This window comes from Eumetopias jubatus, unplaced genomic scaffold (genome assembly GCF_037043125.1).
Source record: "Eumetopias jubatus isolate StellerSeaLion01/CBP00866 unplaced genomic scaffold, mEumJub1_p1.0 scaffold_12, whole genome shotgun sequence".
In the NCBI taxonomy this organism is placed as follows: Eukaryota; Metazoa; Chordata; class Mammalia; order Carnivora; family Otariidae; genus Eumetopias; species Eumetopias jubatus.
Window position 1 is genome coordinate 71,357,163 of NW_028274818.1, and position 26,960 is coordinate 71,384,122.

At 56.5% G+C, this 26,960-nt stretch overlaps 2 protein-coding genes and 1 pseudogene across 3 annotated transcripts; 2 read left to right on the forward strand and 1 right to left on the reverse strand.

The window, feature by feature from the left end:
• Positions 1-1,647: 1,647 nt before the first annotated feature.
• LOC114215683 (testisin-like) lies at positions 1,648-5,644 on the reverse strand (annotated as a pseudogene). The gene is made up of 6 exons (XR_015766534.1): positions 5,573-5,644; positions 5,432-5,461; positions 5,317-5,343; positions 4,960-5,125; positions 4,171-4,454; positions 1,648-2,247 (listed from the first exon to the last, which is right to left on the reverse strand). The product of XR_015766534.1 is annotated as a testisin-like (transcript).
• Positions 5,645-9,762: 4,118 nt separating this feature from the next.
• Positions 9,763-13,666, forward strand: LOC114215661 (serine protease 33-like). The gene is made up of 5 exons (XM_088017279.1): positions 9,763-9,883; positions 10,420-10,582; positions 11,081-11,358; positions 12,502-12,668; positions 13,397-13,666. Exons 1-5 carry the CDS (start codon positions 9,763-9,765, stop codon positions 13,664-13,666), a joined length of 999 nt encoding a protein of 332 aa, XP_087873405.1.
• Positions 13,667-17,567: 3,901 nt separating this feature from the next.
• On the forward strand, positions 17,568-26,960 carry LOC114204271 (testisin-like). The gene is made up of 7 exons (XM_088017054.1): positions 17,568-17,649; positions 17,753-17,782; positions 17,871-17,897; positions 18,090-18,255; positions 18,952-19,235; positions 26,170-26,324; positions 26,718-26,960. The coding sequence occupies exons 1-7, from the start codon at positions 17,583-17,585 to the stop codon at positions 26,958-26,960; spliced, it is 972 nt and encodes a 323-aa protein (XP_087873180.1). The 5' UTR covers positions 17,568-17,582.

Below are 26,960 nucleotides of genomic sequence, written 5' to 3' on the forward strand. Positions count from 1 at the left end.
GGGCATGCGAGCCCAGGCGCACAAGGCCACTCTCTGTGGCAGGGTCGTGTCCTCCAGGAAGACAGCTGGGAACATGAATGCCAAAGGGGGTGGGGATGGGGGTGGAGGGGTGATGAGCCCCGAGTGGTCTGCCTGAAGCTGCCAGTTCCCTTCCCAGGACAGCTGAGAGCACTCACAATCTCCGACCTATCTGGGGAGAACAAGGGCGGGGGACACCATGGGGTGAAGGAACCAGGGACCCAGCGCTGCTCCACGATGACCCCCTGGGGCTCCCTTCCACCCTGGGCCCTGAAACGTCCAGCGTGGCCTGCGCCACAGGAGGGGGTGGCCACACCTCCTGGAGCCCGTCACTGATCCCGGGCGGGGCTGTGGCGTGTCTCCACCGTGAAGGGCACAGGGCTGGGTGGTCACTGCTGGACCAGCGCAGGCTCCGGGACTGCCCACGCAGGAAGGTACGGCCACGGCCGGTTAGTGACAAAGGGAGAGCTGGCCTGAAGGACCCTGCTGGGTGTGATGAGCGGATGACAGAGTGGAGGGAGCGACGTCTCAGCTGAGGCTTGGAGGAGAGCGGGGCTCAACCAAGAAAAGGGGGAACATTCTAGACCAAGGAAACGGCACCTGCAAGGACCCCAAGTCAGGCCAGAGCCGGTCACACAGGCGCCATGTAAGTGTGGGGGAGCCTCATGAGGGGTGAGGGGTGACAGGAGGTGGCAGGGTTCCTGCAGGGGTGGGGTGCCCGGCCTGGCCAGGAGCCCGGGAGCACCGGGAAACTGCTGGCCCTGCTGCGTGTGGCGTGGGGGAGGGCAGGAAGGAAACAAACGGGGCACCTGCACCTGACGCAGCGGTGGCCTCTGAGGGAACTGGTGAGATAGGGAGCAGACGGGGCCTCCCGCCTGGCGGGGAGGACTTTGGTCTTGTTTGTGGCAGCCCACCAGCGTCCGACCACCCCCCCACCCCGTTTGGGGAAGCAGAACCCCGTTCCAGCCTTCCTCCCAGGATCACAGGTGAGCAGAAAGGGCTGCTTTGCGGGTGCCAAGGCATGCCGCTGTGGTTTCTCATGGGCTCCAGCAGGACTGTGCCTCAGTTGCCCGCAGCGGGAACCTCCTCACTGGGGCTTCCTGGTATCACCTCCCAAATCAACTTCCCACACGCCAGTCCTGGTCCCAGGTTGGCCTCGGGGATGGAGGTCGGACCAGGAGTGTCTGGTGGGGGGGCCCCGAGCACCGGGGGGTTCAGGACATTTCCTCCCGGCATCCCCGTTCATCTCCCCAGGGGCTACTAATGTCCTCCCATAAATTATCTTTCTGACTCAACTAACCGGTGGGGGTCCTGTGGTTTGCCCCCCAAACCTGAATAGTCCAGACTGCTGGAGCAAGACTTAGGAGTTAGGGAGTGCTGCTGGGGTGACTGGGGGTCCAGGGAGCCCCCCGGGGCCGCAGAAACCTCCGCAAGGCACAGACACCAACATGCAAACATGTTTATTAGCAAAGGAACACAGGGAGACGGGGCCTGGCTTAGCAGATGGCCCCACTCTCCTGGGCTCTGCAGGGCTCAGGCCAGCTGCAGGAGGGAGGCAGGCCAGAGCAGAGGGAGGAGGAGCGCGGGCCGGCAGGGGGCTGGCCTGGGAACACCGTGGCTGTGAGCCAACAGCATCCGGATCCAGTTGAAGTGCCTACTGACGTTGGTGTAGACACCCGGCCGGTTGGGCCTCCCGCAGCCTGATCCCCAGCTCACGATTCCAACCTGAATCCACAGCCCTTTCTTTTCACAGGCCAGGGGTCCACCTGAGTCACCCTGGGGAGCAGCGCGGGTGAGCCAGGCCTGGGGCGGGGCCCGAGGGGCCAGGGGAGAGGCGGGGACAGCAGGAGGGGCTGTGGAGCTGGGCAGACTGGGTGCAAATCCCACCCCCCACCCCGGAAGTGAACAAGCCTCAGTTTCTGCGTCTGCAAAGTGGGGCAATAGTGTCTACCCTCTGGGGTGGACACAAGGACCAAATGAGGGGCAGGGATACAGGTGACTCTCAGGTCTGGGGCTGGGGTGGGGGGCTGCCAGGCCCCAGAAGCCCCTGGTTGGGCTGGGGAGGGACACTCACAAAGCAGGCGTCCTTGCCACCTTGGACATGGCCGGCACAAATCATGTCTCCCCAGATGTCAAGGCGGAAAGTAGGCTGTGTGTAGAGGTAGTTACAGATGGCAGTGTTTATGATGCCGACCTGCACTTCCTGGAGGATGTAGGGGGATGGCAGCACTGCGGGGGGGGGCAGAGAAAGATGGCCCCCTGAGCCTCTCCTCTGTCATCTGGTCGGGAGGAACAGCACAGGCTACGAGCTGGGGGAGAGGGTCCCTGGGGCCAGCACCCAGCACACTGTGGGTGACGGCGCGCTGCCAGAGCCCGTTCCTGAGATCTGGCGTTGCCCCCACCCCAGCCCCCAGCAGGCAGAGGGCAGCCCTCCAGAGCCAGCCAGCAGCCCGCGCAGAGGCCCAGGGGGCAGGGCCCGCACAGCCGAGCCGCGGGAGGCTCAGGGGCCTGAGCAGCTGGGGCAGCCCGCGGCTTTCCTCTCCTCACCCAGCCAGGGGCTTCCAGAGCAGCAGGATGAGCTCTCAGGGCTCCAGGGCCTTCGGAGGACACAGCGCCACCATGACCCTCTTTCAGGTAAGGAAAGATTCGGGGGAGGACTGTCCTTCCCGTCTCACCGCCCCCCGGCCCCCCGCAGAGCACCAGGGAAGTGCCCGAACCTGCTGTGAACCCAAATCCGTCCAATTCCTCAGGCTCGGCCCAAGCCGTAGCTGAGCCAGGGGCCGGCCACAAGGCTAACACCCAGAGCCGCCGTGTGGGTAGAGCCTGCAGTCAGCCCCGCACTCTCCACCCTCCCGCATGAACCGCTTCAAACCTCCAAGCCGGCCTAGCAGGTGGGAGCGATCATGGCCCCCAGCTACACACGAGGCGGCCGAGGCACAGCGCTGCTAGATGCCTTGCCCCAGGTCTCCGAGCCAGCACGTGGCCGAGCTAAGCTTTACACCCGCAAGATGGTAGGGTCCAGAAGTCACCTTCTACCTGCCAGAATGAGGGGGAGCCTGGGGCTGGACGGGACTACCTGTCGGCCGGGGGTCAGGGTGTTTGCTGACTGGGCCCCTTGGCTCACACCCATTCGGCCCTTTGGGCCAGGAGAGTTCTGTGGTAGGGACACTTTATCCAGCCCCTTGCAGGAAACGGAAAAGACCCCAACTCTAGAGGAAGGCAGGGCTAGTGTTGATTTAGTGTTGATTTCTCTCCCCCCCGCCCCCCGCCAATTCCAGATGTGTGACCTTAACGACACCTTACCCTCTCAGCCAATGAGCCCTGGCCTCTCCACTGACTCTTTCAGGGGCCTTCCGGCAATTTCTCCGCCTCTCTCACTTTTCTCATCTATAAAGCCAGTATAAAAATGTTCCCACCCTCATTCATAGGTAAGGTCCAGAAGGAAGAGAGCCTTCACACTGCTCATTCCTCAGTCTCGAGAGCCCAGAACAGCGCCAGCCACAGAGCACACACGCTGGGACCTTTCCCTGCTGTTGCTGCTGTGGGAAGGGGTGCTGCAGGAGTGGGCCGGGCCAGGGAGCAGTGTATGGGGCAGTCCAGGCCCACGGCACCTCCAGGGAGGCTGTGCCCAGCAGTTTCAGGGAATTCATGGCGAGAGATATGCAGGTGGCACTTCATGCTGGCCCAAGGACCCCCAGAGAGCAGGCTGGGGAGCCAAGGATTATGGATGGCTTGAAATTGCCAGGACCGAGTAATGGGCTCAGTGCTCCAGGCAAGGAAGCCAAGGCAGGTAGACGGAGAAGGTGTGGGAGAGCCAGGGTCGGGATGGCTGGGGGCTGGGTGAGCACCCGTGCTGAGGTGGAAAGAAGGCTTGGCCCAAGGCCTTCTGAGGCCCAACCCCAGGACCGCTGCAGTCTGGGGGGTGCAGGCCCAGGCCCAGCTGGGCTCCCTCTCACTGCAGCTCCTGGCTCACAGTCTCCGGAAGGGAGAGGGAAGCGGCTGTGAGGACAGAAGTCTGTCCCTTCCGGAGGGGGGGCAGGAGCAGACAGCAGGTGAGGAGACAGTGCTGAGCGGCCCCAGCTGCACACAGACCCAGGTGCGGATGCAACAGATGGTGGAGCGTGAGGCCCCCCCCCCCGCCCCCAGCCTCACCCTGATCTTCTTGGATGTCCCCCCAGCCGGTCACCCAGCAGTTGGTCCGGTTCTGGAACTCGGAAGAGGAGGTCAGAACACAGATGGGCTGGATGTACTTATTGTAGGTGACAGAGGAGGACAGCTTCAGCAGGGCGATGTCATAGGATGAAGCCCCCAGGTACATGGGGCTCAAAATGATCTCCTCCACACTGTACCGGTTGTAGTAGGCCTGCAGATTCCACAGAGACGGCGAGGCAGACAGCTCCCCGAACTGGACCGACCACTCGAACGGATCACTGTGCCTGACAGGGACGACAGAGCAGGCAGGGGTCTTTAGAGGAGACCAGGCCGGAGCACACCTGAGGGCTTGGGGACTGGGGGCAGCAGGGTGCCTCCCCGTGGAGCCTAATCTGGCCACTCAGCCAGCCTGTCACCTCCCACAGCTGTCCTAAAAAAACAATGAACAGATACACAGGACCAGAGCAGGTGGAAAACTCCACCACCACCTTCACCACAGGCCAGGCTCTGTGTCCAGCACTTCCCCACCTCCTTCCACCCCCTGGTACGCCTCCCCCCGGACGTGGGATGAGGAAGGAGATGCCTGGTGCTGCCATTTGGGGAGAAAAGAAGACAGAAAAGAACACGACACAAAAGTGCGTGCGAATGTTCTGAAGAACGTTCTAGAAGAAGGGGAACGAGGTTTTCCTCACATGGCTGCAGCCGGGCCTGGGGCTCAGGAGAATCTGAACCCGGAGGGCGCACAAGACCTGGCCGGCCAATCAGTGGGCCGCCCGCCCCCAGACTCACTTTTCGAAGCAGTGCGCGGCCGTGAGCACCCAGCGGCGGTTCAGCAGGCTCGCTCCGCAGTGGTGGGAGCCCCATAAGCGCAGGCTGCCCTGCCACGGCCAGCGCCCCAGCTCCGAGTCCTTTCCGCCCACCACGCGCGTTGAAACGGTTCGTTGGCCACAGGGCCCTGGGACGGACAGACGGACACGCGGCTGAGCGGCAGGACCCCGCCCTCCTGCGCGAAGGGAAGGGGCTCCCCTTCGGGAACCCGGAAGGGCGCGCGTCGGGGGTCGTGCCGCAGGGGGACCAGGGGACCCCGGAACCCTCCCCACGTGGTCCGCGGGCGCCCGCCCCTCCCCCCAGGGGCCCGGCAGTTACACGTGAGCAACGACGAGTTCTCGAAACCTGGGCGGAGGAGAGGAGAAGATGAGGCGCCCTCTACGCTGCGGCTCAGGGGCCCCGCGGGGGGAAGCGCGCGTCCTGGGCGCCTTACCTGCAAACAGCTGGTCCTGATCCTGAAACTCTGGGGGAGGGGGGGCGGGCGGGCGGGCGGGTGAGCTCCGCCCGGTCTGCGCGCGCCCCAGCCGCCCCCCCAGCAGCCCGACGCCGGCCGGCGGCCCCCGCCTGAGCTCACCCTGCCTCCCGAGCTCCACTCGCACCAGCAGCTGCGCCAGCAGCAGCGCCCCGACGCGCGCGCCCATGGCCTCGTCTCCCGCCGCTTGGCGCCCCCTCTGCTTCCGCCCGCTCGGGGGCCCGGCCGGGGCGCCCCCTGGGGGAGAGGGAGCGCCCGGCACGCCGGCCCACACCTTCTCCCCCCGCCCTCCCCACCCCGGGCTGGACCTCTTCGGGTGCGGGTCCCGTCGGGGCGAAAGTCGGACCTCACGGCGCCGCCGGCTTGGAGCTTCGACTGGGGCGGGGTCCCCCAACCCCACCGTGCGCCCACACGGTCCTGCTTGTCGGCGACCCTGGGGTCCTGGCCGCCCCCGCCCCGTTGCCCCCATTGCCCCCCGTTCCTCCACGCACCGCCTCGTCCGGGAAGGGCCAAGGCTGGCCCACAGCCGAGACTCCCGTGAGAACACGTTAACACCGCCTCCTTGAGCGGCCGTTGGGGGCTGCCGCTCAAGGCGATGGTCATTGACAGGAGCCAGGGAAGATGGCCCGATTTTGACCACCCGGGGGGCTCTTCGCCTCGCCGTTTGCCTGCTGCTCGCAGCCGGCCGCACCCGACTGCACAGAGCCCACAGGCAGCTTTCCTTTTCCGTGGGCGGGGGTGCAGGGCACCACAGTCACCAAGCTCCAGGACAACTGAACTGGGGTCCACAGGCCGCCCTCAGAGTCGTGATTGCCTAGGTCTCCCAGAACTCGAAGCTGTTACACTCGTGGCTGGGGCTCGCTGCAGTGGTACTGGGAGCATCAGCCAACGCCAAAGGTACAGAGGCCAGGCGAGACCGGGTGGAAGCTTCTAGCTTCCCTTCACAGGGGAGTCAGACGGGCAGAGCTCCGTTCTCCCAGCAGTGACGGGTGACAACACTCTTGAGCTCTGCCAGCTGGGGACGCTCACCTGAGCCCCGGTGAGTGAGGTTTTATTAACGGCTTCCGTGTCGGGTAAGCTCGGAGGCCCGGTGCCGAGGCTTAGTGCGCAGACTTCCATGCCTCTGGAAGTCCCGAGGATGCGGTGCGGCCCTGGGCGCGGCCCGCAGTGGTGCTGTTAGCATTAACTAAGTGCAGGGGCACAAGGCTTCAGGTCAAGCAAGACATTCGGAAGGCTCAGAAGTGATTTCCTAGTAGCTGGCGGAGGGCCGGCCAGTCCTTTCTCTGGCCCGTGCAGCGTGGGAGTGTCATGGGGCCTGTTCGCTGCCCTCTTACTGTTATTACTGCACAACAAACCAAGGACAATCCTGGGAAATCCATACGTGCACCAGGACGATCTATTTGAATAAGGTGAAGTGTCTTCAAGGAAAACCAAGAGATTACATGGAACAGTAGACAACTTGGAGGAGCCTAGCTGCTATCCTCAGAAAGCTCCTCTAGGGTGTTTGTAAACACGAAACAAGAATTGCCCAGGAAAAGAGCGATCAGAGAACAAGAAAGGATTGAAGATGCTGCTCAGAGAAATCGTTTGAGGCAAGGGCTGAATGGTAAAATGGATGTAGCTAAAGGATGAACTGGCACATTGGAAGATAAAGTAGAGAAACGTGTTCAGAACTTAGAGCAAAAATTTACAAAGATTGCATGAAAGAAAATAGTGCCGACAGGGAGGGACACACGAGGTCGGTTCCACACTGAGAGTCCTCTAAGCTGGGTGACAGACATAAGTGTTTCCTGTTCTCCTCTAATCTGTGTATACTTAAATTTTTCCATAGCAAAATGTGTTTTAAGTAAAATAAAATCAAGGGTTGAGAACAAAGGCGAAGCAGGGCTCTGGGTGGGCCGGCAACTCAGCAGACCGTCAGCTAGGCCGTGTGTTCCCAGCAGTGTGAACTGGCCTAGCTTGGAAGGCTGCAGGGGGAGCAGTCTCTCCTCTGCTCTGTACGTTCCTAACACAAGCTCAGCAGAAACAAGGGATGGAGTGAGCCCACACGGAGGAAGAGGAATGTGACATCCCTTCTGAGTCAAATGCTTTGCTGGGTGACCTCATCCACTTGGGCTGCTATCACAAAATACCATAAAGTGGTTGGATGGCTTACAGATAAGCATTTCTTTCTCATGCTTCCTGGTCTGGAAGTCTGAAGTCAAGGTGTCTGGTGAGCCTGCTTCCTGGTTCACAGCCGCTGCCTCCTCACTGTGCCCTCCCATGGCAGAAGGGGTGAAGGAGCTTTCTGGGTCTCTGTTATGAGGGCACTGATCCCATTCATGAGGACTCCACCCTCCTGACCGCATCACCTCCCAAAGGCCCCATCTCTGAACACAACACCCTGGGCTTTAACATACAGATTTCAACATATGAACTTGTGGAAGGGTGGGGGGCACACATACTCTGACCGCAGCACAAGGCTGTGCATTATCTTGTTTCTTTACTTCAGGGAGAGAGAGTGAGAGAGATCAGGGGAAGGAGTAGAGGGAGAGAGGGTCTGTACTGAGGGCAGAGCCCAATGCAGAGCTCAATTCCATGACCTCAAGATCATGACCTGAACTGAAATCAAGACTGCTCAACCGACTGAGCCACCCAGGTGCCCTCTTTTTTTTTTTTAAGATTTTATTTAATTATTGGGTGCCTGGGTGGCTCAGATGGTTAAGCGTCTGCCTTCGGCTCAGGTCATGATCCCAGAGTCCTGGGATCGAGTCCCACATCGGGCTCCCTGCTCAGTGGGGAGCCTGCTCCTCCCTCTGCTTCTCTCTCTCTCTGTCTCTCATGAATAAATAAATAAAAAAAAAAGATTTTATTTAATTATTTATTTGAGCATGAGAGTAAGTGGGGGGAGGGGCTGAGGGAAAGGGAGAGAGAGAATTTCAAGCAAGTTCCATGCTCAGCATGAAGCCTGACCCAGGGCACGATCCTACAACCCTGAGATCATGACCTGAGCCAAAATCAAGAGTTGGACACCTAACTGACTGAGCCACCCAGGTGCCCCAGGGCTAGGAGTCTTAAGAATGAAATACAGGGAGGGGCACCTGGGTGACTCAGTCGCTGGGTGTCTGCCTTCGGCTCAGGTCATGATCTCAGGGTCCTGGGATCAAGCCCCGCATCGGGCTCCCTGCTCCACGGGAAGCCTGCTTCTCCCTCTCGCACTCCCCCTGCTTATGTTCCCTCTCTCGCTGTATCTCTCTCTGTCAAAAAATAAAATAAAATCTTAAAAAAAAAAGAATGAAATACAGGGATATTTTACATTGACACAAGTTACAAGCCTCTGAAAAGATTATGCCAACAACAGAGCTTTGAAATAAAACAAAACAAAACAAAGTTCTAAATAAATTCACATTTTTCTCAGAAATCAAGAGATCTGGTAGGTGGAAAAAGCAGTAACACCAAGAGTATTCACTGAACATGATTTTGACGTAAATCAAGTATTTGGGGCTGCTCAGAGATCCACCATGCCCCCCAGGGGTAATGAGCCCTTTGGAGGGGGAGCGGCCTGTAGGCTAGGTTGACTGGGGCATCAGAAAGGATGGGTACTTGAGAAATGGATAAAACTTAGGAATCAGGAAAAGTGTCCTGCATCCCTCCTCCCCCCAGTGCCCAGGCTGCTCAGCTCTGCTTTCTTGGCCACACAGCTCCATGGAGGTAAGGCCGGCGCAGGGCAGTGGCTGTCCAGGTGTTCCACCTCCTTGAATAATGGGTCCCTTCTCACTCTCTGGGCATCTGGGCCCCACCTTAGGCCCTTCCGAGCTCCAGGGTGAAAACAAACAGCTGAGGGAGCAGAGTGGAGTGTGTCCTAGGGCGGCAGTCCCCATCCCCCCACCCCCTGCCTGGTGCACCAGGCACTATGACACAGAGCACAAAGTAGAAATATCTTTGTCACCTGTCGGGCCTCGGGCAAGTCCTTCAACCATGGGAGTCTCACTTCCTCTACTGTAAGATGGGGATCCTAATAGCCAGGAGGCCGGGGTACGGTTGACACAGGGCCAGCACACAGTAAGTGCCCCAGATGTGGTGGGGGGCGTGGGTGCTATGATGCTGGAACCAGGGCAGGGGAGGGAAGGTCCTGAGGGTCTTGCCGAAGACATGGAGAGGGCCGAGGACCCTGGGCCCAGGAGCAGTGTGGGAGCCGAGTCTCGAGTGTCAGCCCCACCTTGGGGCAAGGCCAGCACTTGGGCTAAACGGCAATCCTTCTGCTCCTCAGTGTCTGAGGACTCTGCCCCCGGAAGTGGTGGCTGGAGCACACCATGGAGCTGGCCCTTACTGCCATCCTGCTCTCCCTCCTCCCCATGGCCCTCCAGGAGAGCACCCCCGCTCTCCCAGCCAACTTCTCCCCGCCCAATGCCTTTGCCATAAGCCTGGATTCAGGTAGGACAGATACGGGGGCGGGGCGGGGGGGGACAGGCACTGCAGGAGAGTGCCTGAGTGTTGGGGGCAGATTAAGAGGCCTGTGTAATGCCTTCCCTGCCCCTTATGCCCTGTGCCCGGGCAGGTCCTCTAAGGAACCCAGAGGTCGGGAGGGGCTCTCCTTCGGACCCCCCAGACCTCCGCACCTTCACCGCCTCCACCGGCCAAGCGCAGATGATGTGGCACGCACTGTGCGGCAGGCAGGAGCATTGGACCAGCGGCTCACAACTCCCCTCTTCCCACCGAGCCTGCAATAACCACCCAGGCCCCCAGCTCCCACTTCCCCCAACTCAGCTGCTGTGCAACGCGCCCCGCCCCCGCCAGGGCCAAGTCCTTTCCTCGAGCGGAAGGTCCTACATCACAAGGAATTCCACCTTGTAGAGCCCGAGGAGGGACCAGGTGCCAACCTGTGAGCCCCAGGGATTAGGAGGGTCGTTCTGTGGGGCCGGGGAGCTAGACGGGACCACGCCTAGCCGGCCCATGGGCTCCCCCTGCAGTGTGTGGACGCCCACGTGTGTCAGGCCGTATCATGTCGGGGCAGAATGCCAAGCTGGGCCAGTGGCCGTGGCAGGTCAGCCTGAGGGAATATGGACAGCACGTGTGTGGGGGTTCCCTGATCGCTGAGGACTGGGTGCTGACTGCAGCCCACTGCTTCGACCAGTGAGTATCTTCCGAGGGCACAGGTGGGAGCAGGGGGTAGCCAGGACCGGCCCTTCACCCCCCCAACACCCTCCCTTCCCCATTTAAACTACAGCCTTCGGTGCATCTGGCATTAGATGGGGGAAATATGCTCCTGGGGTGTCACTTATCCACCAGTCACTTATCCACTCCCATGGGCCACCTCCCAAGAAGTGATTCATTTCCCAGAGACCAAAGGCTCCCCTATGGGGATCTCTTGAGAAGATGAGGCCTCCAGTCCACTGCTCAGCAGCTGGGCGGCAGTGACTGCCTCTCAAGCCTGGTTCACACTCACCAGACAGGGCGGTGGGGTCCATGTAGGGGTGTCTTGAGGAATAAACAAGGTCCTTTTCGTTTCTGGCACGTGCTCTGCTTGCAAAGTTGTCCGTCTATAATGTTAGGACCCTCAAATCAAGATGGCCCCTGGCCCCCACCCATGAGACCCTGGGTCTCCTGACCCCTGGACTCTCCCACCTCCAGGAAGCAGCCCCTATCTGCCTACGTCGTGCTGCTGGGCTCCCTCTCCTCCTACCCCCAGGCTGGGGAGCCCCAGGAGCTCCAAGCCGTGGCCCAGTTCATCACCCACCCAGAGTACTCGGAGGAGAGCAACAGAGGGGACATTGCCCTGGTGCAGCTGGCCTCCCCTGTCACCTTCAGTGACCTCATCCTTCCAGTCTGCCTCCCCAAACCTGGAGACCCCCTGGGTCAAGGCACCTGGTGCTGGGTCACCGGCTGGGGGAATGTCGACTTGAATCAACGTAAGGACACCCATGCGGGGGAGGGGGGGAGGGGAGGGGGGAGGGGGGGACCAGGGCTGTTAAGGCCTCCCTAGGGCCCTCTCTCCTCCGGCACCTGCCACCACACTCATAAAGGGTGGATGTGAAGCCTGCACACACTGATGAGGGCACAGCAGAGGGGAGCCACAGAAATACTGCCACCCCAGACCCTCGCTCGGGCTCCCCACTCTGCCCTCCCAGCATGCAGTACCCCAAGGAGGAACGCTAGCCCCACCTGAGGGCTCTGGAATGCTGGCCCAGCCTGGGTCCCAGACCCTTCCGACGCGCCAGTGCTGGCGGCCCTTATCTGGCTGGAGGATTTGCCACACGTCACCCCTGCCCTCGTGGCACAGGAGCCAGGGCCTGACTGCCTGGCCTCCATGTGGGCTGGGTGACCCCCACCAGCCTCGCTGGGCTGTGGCTTCCCCCTGTGACGAGCAGAGACTCCAGTGCTAACCTCGTGCGGAGGATGAGGCATTGCAGCCTCTTCCCACAGGGCGGGGCAGGAGTGAGGTCTGGGAACACAGGACGACCGCCCGGCATCGGGGGCCCCCGGGCCTCCACGACAAACAGGCACAGGCCTGGGGACTTCAAACTGTAGAAATGGAGGCTCTCACAGTTGAGGACGGTACGAGTCTGAAGTCGAGGTGTTGGCCGGGCCAGGATCCTCCTGCTCCTTCGAGCGTCAGGTGGCACCTGGTAGCAGTCCCTCGGCTGGTGGCTGCGAGCCCCAGCCTGCCTCCATTTTCACACAGCCTCTCCCCCGTGTGTCTCTGTGTGTCCCCTGCCACCCCCCCGCCCCGGGCCTGGGAGGGCAGCCACGCCCGAGGGGAGCTCCACATCTCCGCGCATGCCCTGCCAGATGGAGGAAGGGGGCAGCTCTTCCTCGGGTTTTGAATATTCAACACAGGCTCACCTCGGGCCCCCCCCCCCCGCCCCCCGCCCTGGGCTCAACGCAGGCCCTGGATCCTCAGATCCTCAAGAAGCGGAGGAGTGGCATGCAGAAATGACAAGGAACGGCTTCTTGTCAGCAGTCCGGCTGAGCGCGGGAGCGCAGGGACGGGCGGGCGGAGGGCCAGCAGGTGGCCGCCTGCCGTCTGAGCACCGTTCTGCTCCCCACCCCAGCACTGCCCCCGCCCTTCACCCTGAAGGAGCTGCAGCTGCCCCTCATTGACGCCCAGACCTGTGACGCCTACTACCACGAGAACTCCAACGTGCCCATCGAGCTGCCCATCATCCTCGAGGATATGCTCTGTGCTGGCTTCGAGAGTGGCCAGAAAGATGCCTGCGGGGTGAGCAAGCAATCCCAGTGGGGGATGGAAGCGGGATCTCCCACTCCCCAGCACCCCTGCCCCCCCCCAGGGTGGAGGAGGGCAACGTTGCTTTAAATACCGGTCAATTCAAATAGAAAAGCATATTCTCGCGCCCTGCCTCCTTTTAAATGTATCATATCAATATTATCAGAATGTGAAAAACTTCAAAAGTGCTTAAGCAAACTGTGACCATATCCCCATCCCTAAAGCTTTTCTTTGGGGGCCAGAAATGTCCTTTTTTTCTTTCCCAAAAAGAACCTCAGGGCCTCTGAGCAGACTGTCCTGAGGAGCTGGTCACTTCTGGGCTGGGTTGGTGTCTTCTTTCTTTGTCTGCTTTTACAAGCAAAACACGCTTTATCTCACGTGCCCTCTTAGTATTGTTTTATCGCAGACTTTTTCATCCAAAATGAAGCAAACAGCATTATTAGCAACACAGAAATGCCCCCCTGAGCCCCTACTCTGACACGCACGGTCGTATTTAGAGAACACAGCATTCATTCCCCTGGCACTGCTTCTCCCATCTGCCAGAGATTTTGCCCTGAATTCCCAGACCTCCATTGCCTTCCAGAAACATCCAACCCACCGATCCTCCGTCCACTAGACCTAGCTAGCCGTGTTGAAGGGAGGTTGGTGGGCCTGGGGAGACCCCTGGGAACTTCCTTTCCCCTCGTGTGCCCTACGCTTCCAGACTCCTCCTTTCTCCCTAGGGTGACTCCGGGGGCCCGCTGGTTTGCAACCTTGATGGAGTCTGGACCCAGGCAGGCATCGTGAGCTGGGGGTCTGCCTGTGGCCTCCCCAAAAAGCCGGGAGTCTACATCAACGTCAGCATGTACACCACGTGGATTGCCAGCACCATGCAGAGCTCCGACCTAGACATGGAAAACTCCTCTCCACACCTTGCTGGGCTCTTTGTCCCCACCATGCTGTTGGTTCTGGGGCTGCTGGGCGACACGCTTGCGTCCCTGGGGCTTGCCTAACCAGGCAGACAGCCCTGCGGACTTGGCTTCTGCAATGTAAACTGAGGCCTTTTCTCTGCTGTCTGTCAGCGTCTGGCAGGAGACCCCTGCCCAACCCCACCCCCCACCCCGATGGCTGCCTTCCACCACTCTCCCCAGCCTCCACCCTCTGGGACCTTCTCTGGCCCCTCCCCTCCCCCATTCCCCCACTTCAGACCCCACGGCCTTTGGCCCAGCCCCACCTTTCTCGTGTCCCCCATAGGCCTTAAGCTGCCCTCACCTTCCCTGCCAGCCTGGGAACCCCTGGGGACAGAGCCTGGTTCTCCTGCTCCTCACCCATCATCCAAGTCTGAGTCCCAGGGTGCACGCATGTTCGGGGATTCCTCTGGGGGCTTGGGGGACTCTTGGAACTGGGGTTTCCAGGCCCCCGTGCTGGGCTGGTGCCTTTGCAGTCCTGTTTTATCTGAGAGGCAATAAACACAAGCTGGCTGGTGGAAGGACATTCCTCTCTGTGCCTCCAGGCCCCAGAGAGGGTCCGGGAAGACATCGCCCATTTGCGGGAGCTTTCTCCCCAAGGTGCCCCTGGATGCTCACAGCAGCCCTGAGAGGCGCACGGTACTATTATTTCCAGTTTTTCAGACAGGGAAACCGAGGCTGAGGGTGTCAAGCTCTAGGGCTTGCCGAGCCCACTCGCTCCAGCCGCCCTGTCCCTAGGCTCAGTGGGTGGCAGAGCAACACGTCTTGGGGTCAGGGCAGGGCTGGGGGCGAATCCATCCACCCCAGGCGTGAGCCTCGAAGGCTCAGAGCCAGGCTATGCTTGCTGTCCCCCTCGCTCCCTCTTTCCCCAGCCTGCCTCTCCAGGGGAGCCTGGGACCCACTGGAGATGTGTGAGCCGGCAGCAGCAGCGGGAGGACAGGGCACAGGGCTGGGACCTCGGGCAGGGGCGGGGCGGCGGGGTTGTTTACATCCGGGGCAGGAGATGGGAGGATAGGAGCGCAGGCTGAGCCCGTTCTGGTGGGAGCCTCAGCCTCCGTTCTGGGACAGCGCCCACCCTGGCCCATGCCTGGCTCTCCTGCCTGCAGGTGAGCCGCGTGGTCACACCCTTCAGTGGCCCCCCCCAGGGCAGCATGCCAAGAACCCTTCACCCTCAGCAGCCCCCACCTACCCCTCCAGTGCTTTCTGCACAGCGTCCCCTGTCCCTGCTGCAGAGCCCATCAGAACCCTGCACCCCTCTCCGGAGCCCTCTCTGTATGCACAGGGCCTGCGTGTCCTTGTCAGGGCTGTCTCCCGATGGCCAGAGAGCCAGCCCTGGACCTCTCTGGGACGGGGAGCAGCTGTGCACGTAGGATGGGGGGCTGTGGTGAAGGACAGCCCGAGCCCCGAGCCCCGGGTGTTAGAGCAGGCCCCCTGCACTGCCCGCCCGGGGGTTGGGGGGAGAGGAGCCTGAGCCGGATCATCTGGCGCCCACAGCTACGGGCTGACCATCAGGGTCATGGCTGCCGTCACCACAGCCCCGAGGCCCCAGACACTACCCGTATCCAGCACGTGCCAGCCGGGCACACCAGGGAGGAGTGCGAGCCCCTCGTGCAGGTCCAACCACAGCTGCTGCTCATCTTCTCCGGGTGCTTCCCTTACGGGCACCTCGGGGGGGTGGCAGCGAGTGTGGCAGCATGCATGGGGGAGGGAGAGGAGGATGTGCTGCTCCCTCGCCTACCCGGAGGGGTCTCCGGGACCTCCCTGAGCCTTGCACACCCTGCCTCGCGATCCCCAAGGAGCATGGAGGGGACACCTGATGCAGCGCATGGTCAGGGCCACGCCTGGGCCACTGACGACCGCCCCCCACCCCGTGCTCCTCCATGCCACTCCTCCCAGGCCAGGAGACCTGGAAGCCCTCTCGGGCGGCAACAACAGGGACCTGGCGAGCCAGAGCCCTTCCTGGGAGATGCTCTGCCAATCCGCATCCTTCCTTTTCTACCTGTTCTCCTTCCACCCCTCCCTTCCTTGGCTCTCCATCAACTCTTCAGTTCCACATACACCTAGCCTGTCACACATGGGCCCTGGAGGCCAACAGCAAGATGCACATGTGCCCAAATGTCATTTTGCATATTGCTAACTTCTAGGAAGAAAATACAGGGGGACAGTGAGACAGACAGTCGGGGGGCGGGAGGGGGGCGTGGAGCTCACTGCAGATGGGAAGGGAGCAGAGAAACTTGGCTGAGGGGTGACTTTAACACCAAGATCTGAACACCACCAAGAAGCCTGCCATGTGACCATCCGGGAGAGGAGTCTGCAGGGACAGGCCACCCCAGGCTGGAGCAAGCTTGGAGTTCACTAGGAAAAGACAGCTGGGGAGGGGACAGGATTTGGGGGGAGGTGGTCAGAGGGGCTGTTGAGGGCTGGGGGAGCTTGGACCTGCGGCTGGAGCGATCCTCTGGGCTCTCTGTGCAGCACCAGCAGGGTGTTGGGGGCACCCGACTTGGGCAATGTGCCACACTGGGCCCCAGCTGTAGGGAGCTCACAGGAGACTGGCCAGTTACGAGTGCTGTGGTGCCAAAGGCCACAGAGGGGGAGCATGTTAGCGAAAATCTTGCTCCCTTGCTGTGCCTGGGGACCCAGGCCCTACCCAGCCATGTCCTCCCACAGGGACCTGTTCTGTCCCTGAGTCCACCTGGCTGAGCCCATGCCCACCGCCCCTCACTCTGCAGGTGACTTGGTGGGGACCACACCAGTGTGCAAAGTCGACGGGGTGAGGTGACAGGCCAGCTTCAATCCCTGGAGAAGGTTCCGAGGTCACCCACCACCCAGAGTCTCTCACTAGCGACGCCCTCGATGTGCCTGGCCGAGGGCACCACATGGAGCTCTCCTCCTGGTCCTACAGGGAGGGGTGCTGGCTCTGCCTGCTCCTGTCTCCAGCGCCTGACCCCTTGGCCACTCACCACCAGGCCCAGCTGAACTTGGGCTAGGCCCAAGACCCAGGGCTCCCACAGAGTGGACACCCCTGCCTATCCAGACTGGCCCCCCTGCCTGGACGGACCCCAGAAGCCAATGCTGCCAAACTCATGACTTTGTGAATCCCACCAAATCCCTTGGCAGTGCGCAGGACACAGACAGGGGCACCAACAAGGCACGGCCCTTCCAGAAGCCCCATTGAGAGCATCTCTGGTCACAGGGACGCTGGGATGAATAACCTCGTGACGTCTCTCTCATTTAGGCCATTTTTCCCCCCAAGGACCCCAGGCAAGAAAGAAAGTTTGCAAAAGGCAGTTTCAACCTCCAAAATTTAAATTGGAGGAGGATGAGGAGGCCTGGGGCCTGCCACCAGGCGACAGCCTGGGTTGACGGCGACTAGCCTGGCTGTGGGCTCAGGGAGGGACAAGACCCGAGACCATCATTTCCTCAAGAAAAAAAGAAAGGCATCTTCTTTTCTTGGCTCAGCCCGATCCTGCCAGGCCCCCGACGGGCGCTCAAGGAGGCCGTGTTAATGTGTTCTCACGGGAGTCCCGGCTGTGGGCCAGCCTTGGCCCTTCCCGGACGAGGCGGTGCGTGGAGGAACGGGGGGCAATGGGGGCAACGGGGCGGGGGCGGCCAGGACCCCAGGGTCGCCGACAAGCAGGACCGTGTGGGCGCACGGTGGGGTTGGGGGACCCCGCCCCAGTCGAAGCTCCAAGCCGGCGGCGCCGTGAGGTCCGACGTTCCCCGATGAAGGGACCCTCCCCCACCGCCCCCCGCCGCCCCCCGCCGCCCCCGGAGAGGTCCAGCCCGGGGTGGGGGGGTGGGGGGGTGGGGGGGTGGGGGGGTGGGGGGTGGGGGGGCGGGGGGGCGGGGGGAGAAGGTGTGGGCCGGCGTGGCGGGCACTCCCTCTCCCCCAGGAGGCGCCCTGTCCGGGCCCTCGAGCGGGCGGAAGCAAAGGGGGCGCCAAGCGGCTGGAGACGAGGCCATGGGCGCGCGCGTCGGGGCGCTGCTGCTGGTGCAGCTGCTGGTGCGAGTGGAGCTCGGGAGGCAGGGTGAGCTCAGGCGGGGGCCGCCGGCCGGCGTCGGGCTGCTGGGGGGGCGGCTGGGGCGCGCGCAGACCGGGCGGAGCTCACCCGCCCCCCCCGCCCCCCCCAGAGTTTCAGGATCAGGACCAGCTGTTTGCAGGTAAGGCGCCCAGGACGCGCGCTTCCCCCCGCGGGGCCCCTGAGCCGCAGCGTAGAGGGCGCCTCATCGTCTCCTCTCCTCCGCCCAGGTTTCGAGAACTCGTCGTTGCTCACATGTAACTGCCGGGCCCCTGGGGGGAGGGGCGGGCGCCCGCGGACCACGTGGGGAGGGTTCCGGGGTCCCCTGGTCCCCCCTGCGGCGCGACCCCCGACGCGCGCCCTTCCGGGTTCCCGAAGGGGAGCCCCTTCCCTTCGCGCAGGAGGGCGGGGTCCTGCCGCTCAGCCGCGTGTCCGTCTGTCCGCCCCAGGGCCCTGCGGCCGCCACAAAATCGAGCCGCGCGTGGTGGGCGGAAAGGACTCGGAGCTGGGGCGCTGGCCGTGGCAGGTCAGCCTGCGCAGGGGTAAACGCCACCGCTGCGGAGCGAGCCTGCTGAACCGCCGCTGGGTGCTCACGGCCGCGCACTGCTTCGAAAAGTGAGTCTGGGGGCGGACGGCCCCCACACCAGGGGACGGGGTGGGGGAAAGGGGGTTGAGGGGGCTGTCCGGGTCCTGAGCGCCCTCCGGGTGCGGATGCAACCCTCGTGTTTTCCTGAGCCCCAGGCCCGGCTGCAGACACGTGAGAAAAACCTTGTTCCCTTTCTTCGAGAACATTCCTCAGAACATTCGCGCGCCCTTTTGTGTCGTGTTCTTTTCTGTCTTCTTTTCTCCCCAAATGGCAGCACCAGGCGTCTCCTTCCTCATCCCACGTCCAGGTGGAGGCGTACTAGGGGGTGGAAGGAGGTGGGGAAGTGCGGGGCACAGAGCCTGGGCAGTGGCGAAGGTGGTGGTGGAGTTTTCCACCTGCTCTGGTCCTGTGCATCTGTTCATTGTTTTTTTAGGACAGCTGTGGGAGGTGACAGGCTGGCTGAGTGACTGGCCAGATCAGGCCCCAGGGGGAGGCACCCTGCTGCCGCACCCCCACATCCCCAGAGTCTAGGACTTTGGTCCACCTTCTTTGGGCGTTATCATTTCTACACTGGAGGTTTTGGCCCGTGAAAGGAACTGTAATGGTGTCCAGGATGAGCCCTAGTAGCACCCGCAGCATTCCCACCTCGGGGACTCGGCCCCAGGTGTGCTTAGGGGGGCCTCCCTTCTCTAAGGATTCCTCCCTGTTCTCTCCTCCCTTGCCAGGCACAGTGATCCCTCGAAATGGACAGCTCAGATCGGTGAGCTGTCTTCTAGGCCAAGTTCCTGGAAACTGTGGACCTTCTACCATCGTTACAGGGTGAAGGATATTATTATATATCCCCAGTTTAGTGGGACTTCACTCAAGGACATCGCCCTGCTGAAGCTGTCCTCCTCTGTCACCTACAATAAGTACATCCAGCCCATCTGTGTTCTGACCTCTTCTTCCGAGTTCCAGAACCGGACCAACTGCTGGGTGACCGGCTGGGGGGACATCCAAGAAGATCAGGGTGAGGCTGGGGGCAGGGAGGGGGGCCTCACGCTCCACCATCTGTTGCATCCGCACCTGGGTCTGTGTGCAGCTGGGGCCGCTCAGCACTGTCTCTTCACCTGCTGTCTGCTCCTGCTCCGCCTCGGAAGGGACAGACTTCTGTCCTCACAGCCGCTTCCCTCTCCCTTCCGGAGACTGTGAGCCAGGAGCCGCGGTGAGAGGGAGCCCAGCTGGGCCCAGGCCTGCACCCCCCAGACTGCAGCAGTGTGGAAGTTTTGGGGTTAGACTTGTCAGAAAGGTCCCAGGTGTTTTGGGGTTTTTTAATTCAGATTTAACTCACAAAACATAAAATTCACCATTTTAAAGTGTATAATTCTGTGGCATTTAATTTAGCTCATTCACAGTGTATAACCATCAACTCTATCAAGTTCCAAACATTGTCATCGCTTCCCAAGGAAATCCTGCAATCATTAAGCAGTCACTCCTTACCCTCTCCTTCCAGCCTTTGGCAACCACTAACAAGCTTCTTGTCTTTATGGATTTACGTATTCTGGGTATTTCCTGTAAATGGGTTCATACACTATTGGACCTTTTGTGTTTGGCTTCTTGCACTTAGCGTAAGGTTTTCATGATTCATCTATGTTATAGTATGTGTCAGAATCTTCTTCCTTTTTATGGCCGAATAATATCTCATTGTATGGCTATACCACAATTTCTTTAGGCATTCTTCCATTGGTGGACATTTGTGTTTCTGCCTTTTGGGTATTGTGAATAGAGCTGCTATAAACATTAACATACAAATTTTTGTTTGAACATCTCTTTTCAAATCTTTTGTGTATATATTTAGGCACACAGTTGCTGAACCACGTGGTAATTCCGTGTTTAACTTTTTGAGGAACCAAGAAACAGTGTTCCACAACAGCCGCACCATTTTACATTCCCCTCAACAATGAATGAGGGTTATAATTTCTCCCCATTCTCCTCAACACTTGTTTTTTTTCCTCCATCCTAGTGGATGTGAAGTGACGTCTCATTGGGGTTTTGATTTGCATTTTCTTAAAATGACCGGGAATATTGAGCATCTTTTCATGTGTTGTTGGCTGTTTGTAGATCTTTCTTGGAGAAACGCCTATTCAAGGCCTTTACCCATTTTTAAATTGAGTTGTCTTTGTTGTTGAGTCGTCAAATTTTGTTATTTTTTTAAAGATTTTATTTATGTATTTGACAGAGAGATAGTGAGAGCAAGAACACAAGCAGGAGGAGTGGGAGAGGGAGAAGCAGGCTTCCCGCCGAGCATGGAGCCCGATGTGAGGCTCGATCCCACGACCCCGGGATCATGACCTGAGCCAAAGGCAGATGCTCAATGACTGAGCCACCCAGGCGCCCCCTAATTTTTTTTAATTATTAAAGATTTTATTTATTTATTTGACAGAGAGAGAGCACAAGCAGGGGGAGCAGCAGAGAGAGAGGGAGAAGCAGGCTCCCTGCTGAGCAAGGAGTCCGATGTGGGACTCAATCCCAGGACCCTGGGATCATGACCTGAGCTGAAGGCAGACGCTCAACTGACTGAGCCACCCAGGCACCCTTGTTGTAGAGTTGTAATAGTTCTTTATATGTTCTGGATACTAAACCCTCATCAGACATATGATTTGCAAATATTTTCTCCCATTCTGCAGATTTCTTTGCACTTCCTTGATAGTGTCTTTTGATGCAAAACAAATTTTTTAATTTTGATGTTTAAATCATTTATTTTTTCTTTTGTTGCTTGTGCTTTTGATGTTATATCTAAGAACCTATCACCAAATTCTAAGTCATGAAGATGTACTTCCATGTTTTCTTGAAGGGTTTTATAGTTTTAGCTCTTACATTTATGTCTCTGACCCATTTTGAGTTGATTTTTGTATATGGTATGAGGTAGGGGTCCAGTTTCATTCTTTTGCACGTAGATATCCCAGTTGTCCCAGCACCATTTGTTAAAGAGACTCCTCTTGGGCACCTGGTGGCTCATTCAGGTAAGCGTCTGCCTTTGGCTTGGGTTGTGATCCCAGCTTCCTGGATGGAGCCCCGCATCAGGATCCCTGCTCATCGGGGAGCCCACTTCTCCCTCTCCTCCTCCCCACTTTGTTTGCTCTCTCTCTCTGTCAAATAAATAAATTAAAAAAAAGAGAGAGAGAGAGTCTCCTCCCCACCTTGAATTGTCTTGGCACCCTTATTGTTTGACCACAGATGTGTGGGTTTATTTCTAGACTCTCAATTGTACTCCTTTGTTCTGTATGTTCATCTTATGCCAGGACCTCATTGTTTGATTCTTATAACTTTATAATATGTTTTGAAATCAGGGAGTGTGAATCTTCTAACTTTGTTCTACTTGTTCAATATTGTTTTGGTTATTTGGGGTCTCTTGGTATTCCATATGAATTTGAGGGTCAACTTGTCAATTTCTGCTAAAATGAGCATTGGGGATTTGGAGAAGGATTGCATTGAATTTGTAGATTGCTTTGGGGAGTAGTGCCATCTTCATTATGTCTCCAATCCATGAACATGGGATATATTTCCATTTGTTTGGGTCTTTAATTTCTTCTCCTGGGGCTCCTGGGTGGCTCATTCAGCTAAGTGTCTGCCTTCAGCTTAGGTCATGATCCCAGGGTCCTGGGATGGAGCCCCACGTGGGGCTCCCTGCTCAGTGGGGAGCCTGCTTCTCCCTCTTCCCCTCCCCCCTGCTCGTGCTCTCTCTCTCTCTCAAATAAATAAATAAAATCTTTAAAAAAAATTTCTTCTTTTTTTTTAGAGAGCGTGCAAGCTGGGGGAGAGGCAGAGGGAGAAGGAGAGAGAGAATCCCAAGCAGACTCCATGCGGAGTGCAAGACCTGATGCGGGGCTAGATCTCATGACCCTGAGATCATGACCCAAGCTGAAATCCAGAGTCAGATGCTCAACCGGTTGAGCCACCCAGGTGCCCTAGGTCTTCAATTTCTTTCAGCAATGTTTTGTAGTCTTTTTGTGTGTAAGTCTTTCATCTCCTGAATTAAATTTATTCCTAACTATTATTTTTGATGCTTTGTAAATGAAATTTCTTATTAAATTTCCTTTTAGAATTGTTCATTGGTAGTATAACAGACTCTTGTGTTTTGATCTTGGACCCTACAATTTTGCTGACTTCACTTATTAACTGTAATTCTCTTTTGTGTATTTTTTTAAATATTTTATTTATTTATTTGAGAGAGAGAATGAGATAGAGAGAGCATGAGAGGGGGGAGGGTCAGGGGGAGAGGCATACTCCCTGCTCATCAGGGAGCCCGATGCGGGACTCAATCCCGGGACTCCAGGATCATGACCTGAGCCGAAGGCAGTCGCTGAGCCACCCAGGCACCCTCTTTTGTGTATGCTTGATGATTTTCTATGTATAAGACCATATCATCCATGAATAGAGATAGTTTTACCTCTTCCTTTCCAATTTTGATGTGTTTTGTTTCTTTTTCTTGGCTAACTGCCCTGACTAGAACTTCCAGTAAAATGTTAAATAGAAATGGCAAAAACTGGCATCACTGTCTTGTTCCTGATCTTAGGGGGAAAGCTTTCAGTCTTTCACCATTCAGTATGATGTTAGCTGTGAGTTTTTTACATATATTCTTTATCAGGTTGAGGAATTTTCTTCTATTCCTAGTTTATAGAGTGTTTTTATGATGAAGGACTTTTGGATTTTGCCAACTGCTTTGCCTGCATCAACTAAGTTGACTGTGCGTTTTTCCCCTTCATTTTATTAATGTATGCAGTACATTATATTGATTGATTTTCATATATGGAACCACCCTTTCATTCACGGGATAAATCTCACTTGGTCATGATGTACAGTTCTTTTAATATGCTGTTGGATTCAGTTTGCTAGCATTTTGTTGAGGATTTTTGCATATATATTCATGAAGGATATTGGTCTATTGTTTCTTTTTCTTGTGATGTCCTTGTCTGGGATTTGGTGTCACCGTAATGCTTGTCCCATGGAATGAGTTAGGAAGTGTTCCTTCGTCTTGTATTTTTTGGAAGAGTTCAGGAAGGATTGGTGTTAATTTCTTCTGATGTTTGCTAGAATTCACCATTGAAGGCATCTGGTCCAAGGTTTGTCTTTGTTGGGAGGTTCCTACAACACATTCAATCTCTTACTGCTCTGTTCAGATGTTCTATTTCTTCCTGATTCAGTTTTGGTAGTTTATATGTTTCTGAGATTTTGTGCATCTCATTGCTGTGATCTAATTTGTTGGGGTACAACTGGTCATATTCCCCTACAGACATCATTATTTCTGTAAGGTCAGTAGTAATGGCCTCACTGTCATCATCAGTTATGTTGATCTTTCAAAGAACCAAGTTCTGATTTTGTTGATTTTCTCTGTTCTTCTATCCCATAGCTTGATTCTGTCTGTTCCTCTCTTTATGATTTCCTTCCATCTTCTACCATTGAGTTCAGTCTGCTCTGCTTTTTCTACTTCCTTAAGCTGTAAATCAGAGGACTGGTCTAAGATTTTTCTCCTGTGTTAATGTCGGCATTTCCAGCTGTAAGTTTCCTTCTGAGGGCTGCCCGTGCTGCATCCCATTAGTTTTGGTGCGTCTTATTTTCATCTGCATTCATTTCAAAGTGTTTTCTCATTTTCCTTGTGATTTTTTTTCTTTCATCCACTGGTAAAGAATATGTTGTTTAATTTCCACACATCCATGAATTTTTGTTTGTCTTCTGTTACTGGCTTCTAGCCTCAGTCCCCTGTGGTTGGAGAAATGTTGTGTATGATTTCAATCTTTTCTAATTTATTGCAGCTTATTTTGTGACCTGACATACAGTCTGTCCTGGAGAGTGTCCCACATGCACCTGTGAGGGATGTGTGTTCTGCCATTGTCTGGGCAGGTCGTTCTGTGTATGTCTGTTAGGTCCCCTATTTTCTTGTTGATCTCCTCTCTGGTGGTTCTACTCATTATTCAAAGTGGGGTTTTGAGCCTCGAACTGTGGTTAGAACTGTTTCTCCCACTAGTTCTGTCAATTTTGCCTCATGTATTTTGGGGCTTGGTAGGTGTGTCAATGTTTGTAATTATTCTATCTTCTTAATGATTTTGACACTGTTACCAATATGGATTGTTCTTTTTTGATTCTCATAACAAGTTTTAACTGAAAGTCTGTTTTGTCTGACATTAAAATAGCAACCTCTGCTCTTCTCTGGTAGTTATTTGTGTGGAATCTCTTTTTCCCCAAACTTTTACTGTGCCTTTGGATCTAAAATGATTGTCTTGCACACAGTACGTAGTTGGATCTTGTGTTTGTAATCCATTCTGCTAATCTTTGCTTGTTTGCAGTGTTTAATCCATTTACATTAAAATTACTGACAGGGATTTACTTCTATCGCTATTTTGTTTTCTATATCTTGTCGTATCTGTTAAAATCTCTGTCTGTATCCTGCATCTTTTTTATTTCCTCCTTTTGTGTTTCATTGATTTTTATTAGTGTACTGTGTGGACTCCCTTCCCATTTCCTGTTCTGTATATTTTCTTAGTGGTTTCCCTGGGGATTACAATTAACAACTTAAATTTATTTCACTTTATTGTATTCAAGATTTTTTAAAATTTTTTTTAAAGATTTTTATTATTTGAGAGAGAGAATGAGATAGAGAGCATGAGACGGGGGAGGGTCAGAGGGAGAAGCAGACTCCCCGCTGAGCAGGAAGCCCGATGCGGGACTCAATCCTAGGACTCCAGGATCATGACCCGAGCCAAAGGCAGTCGCCCAACCAACTGAGCCACCCAGGTGCCCTTTTTTTTAAATTTTTAAGTAGTCTCTACACCCAACGTGGGGCTCGAACTCCTAACCCTGAGATCAAGAGTCGCACGCTCTACCAGCTGAGCCAGCCAGATGCCCCTATAGCAATTTATTTTGAATTAATACTGACTTAGCTTCAATAGTATACAAAAATTCTGTTCCTGTACAGCTCTATTCCTCCCTTTTAAGCTCTTATTGTCAAGTTTACATATCATGCAACCGTTAACAGAAATATATAATTGTTGTTTTGTGCATGTGTCTTTAATTATAAAAGGGAAAAAAGAAGTGACAAATGAAAACTATAAGAACACTTGTTCTCATGTTTACCCATGTGGTCTCCTTTACCAGCGTTGTCTCTCTCTTTCTATGAAAGGACACAGTGTCCTTTGATTGCAGCCTGAAGATCTCCCTTTTGCATTTCTTGTCAGGTGGGTCTACTTGGGAGGCACCCTTTGGGCATCTGTTTATCTGAGAATCTCTTAAATTCTCCCTCACTTTCTGAAGGATAGTTTTGCTCAATACAGAAGATACAGAATTGTCGGTTGACTCTTCTGTTCTTTCAGCACTTGGAATATGTCATCCTTTTGCCTCCTGGCCTCCCTGTATCTGAAAAGCATTTGGCTGTTAATCTTGTTAAAGATCTTTCACTTGATGTGAAGCTTCTCTCTTGCTGTTTACAAAATTCTCCCTTTGTTTTTTGAGAGTTTGATGAAAATATATCTCAGTGTGGACCTCCTTGTGTTTATCCTACTTGGAGATTGTTCAGCTTCTTTGGGGTATAGATTCACATCTTTTAACAAATCCGGGGCATTTTCAACCTGAATCTTGCAGATATAGTATGTTAATCCTAAACCATCTCAGTATGTTTTCGCCCCACCCCCACCCCATGCATGCTGTGGCCAAGGGACCACCCCACTGGCTTAGACAGGGGCTGTCATCCCCATTCTACAGAGAGAGAAACCAAGCCTCAGCTCTCCATCCATTGGGTCCTTCAGTGATGTTGTTCATCACCCATAATGTGCAGGGTGCTGGGCTAGAGCAGAAGAGTCATCAAGAGCAATGTCCCAGGCACCTTGGGTGTCCCAGGGACCCCACCCCCTGTCCCAGATGGCAGAGGAGGGGCTAAGTCATTGTCTTTCTGTCACCCCAACCCCTGGCAGCTCTGCCCCCTCCTTACATTCTCCATGAAGTGCCGGTCTCCATCATAAACAACTCCCAGTGTGACTACCTGTTACACCAGCCCAGCTTCCTCAGTAACGACCTGAATGACATGATTTGTGCTGGCTCCGAGGATGGCAGCCGGGACGCCTGCAAAGTGAGTGCCCCTGCCCTAAGAAGGGCCTTGCTGGAACCGGGCACCACCCCTCCCAACCTTGGACCTGGGAGCAACCCCCATATGCCCATCAACCCACCCTCAGCATTTATTCATGAGAAAACAACAGGAGATCTTAGTTATCTAGCCTGTGAGACAAGCATTGTTTTGCATTCATTGTACCTCTTTTGATCCTCACCTGGAAATGGGGGGGGGGGCAGTTAGAGACTATTGCCCCACTTTGCAGACGCAGAAACTGAGGCTTGTTCACTTCCGGGGTGGGGGGTGGGATTTGTACCCAGTCTGCCCAGCTCCACAGCCCCTCCTGCTGTCCCCGCCTCTCCCCTGGCCCCTCAGGCCCCGCCCCAGGCCTGGCTCACCCGCGCTGCTCCCCAGGGTGACTCAGGTGGACCCCTGGCCTGTGAAAAGAAAGGGCTGTGGATTCAGGTTGGAATCGTGAGCTGGGGATCAGGCTGCGGGAGGCCCAACCGGCCGGGTGTCTACACCAACGTCAGTGTGTATTTCAACTGGATCCGGATGCTGTTGGCTCACAGCCACGGTGTTCCCAGGCCAGCCCCCTGCCGGCCCGCGCTCCTCCTCCCTCTGCTCTGGCCTGCCTCCCTCCTGCAGCTGGCCTGA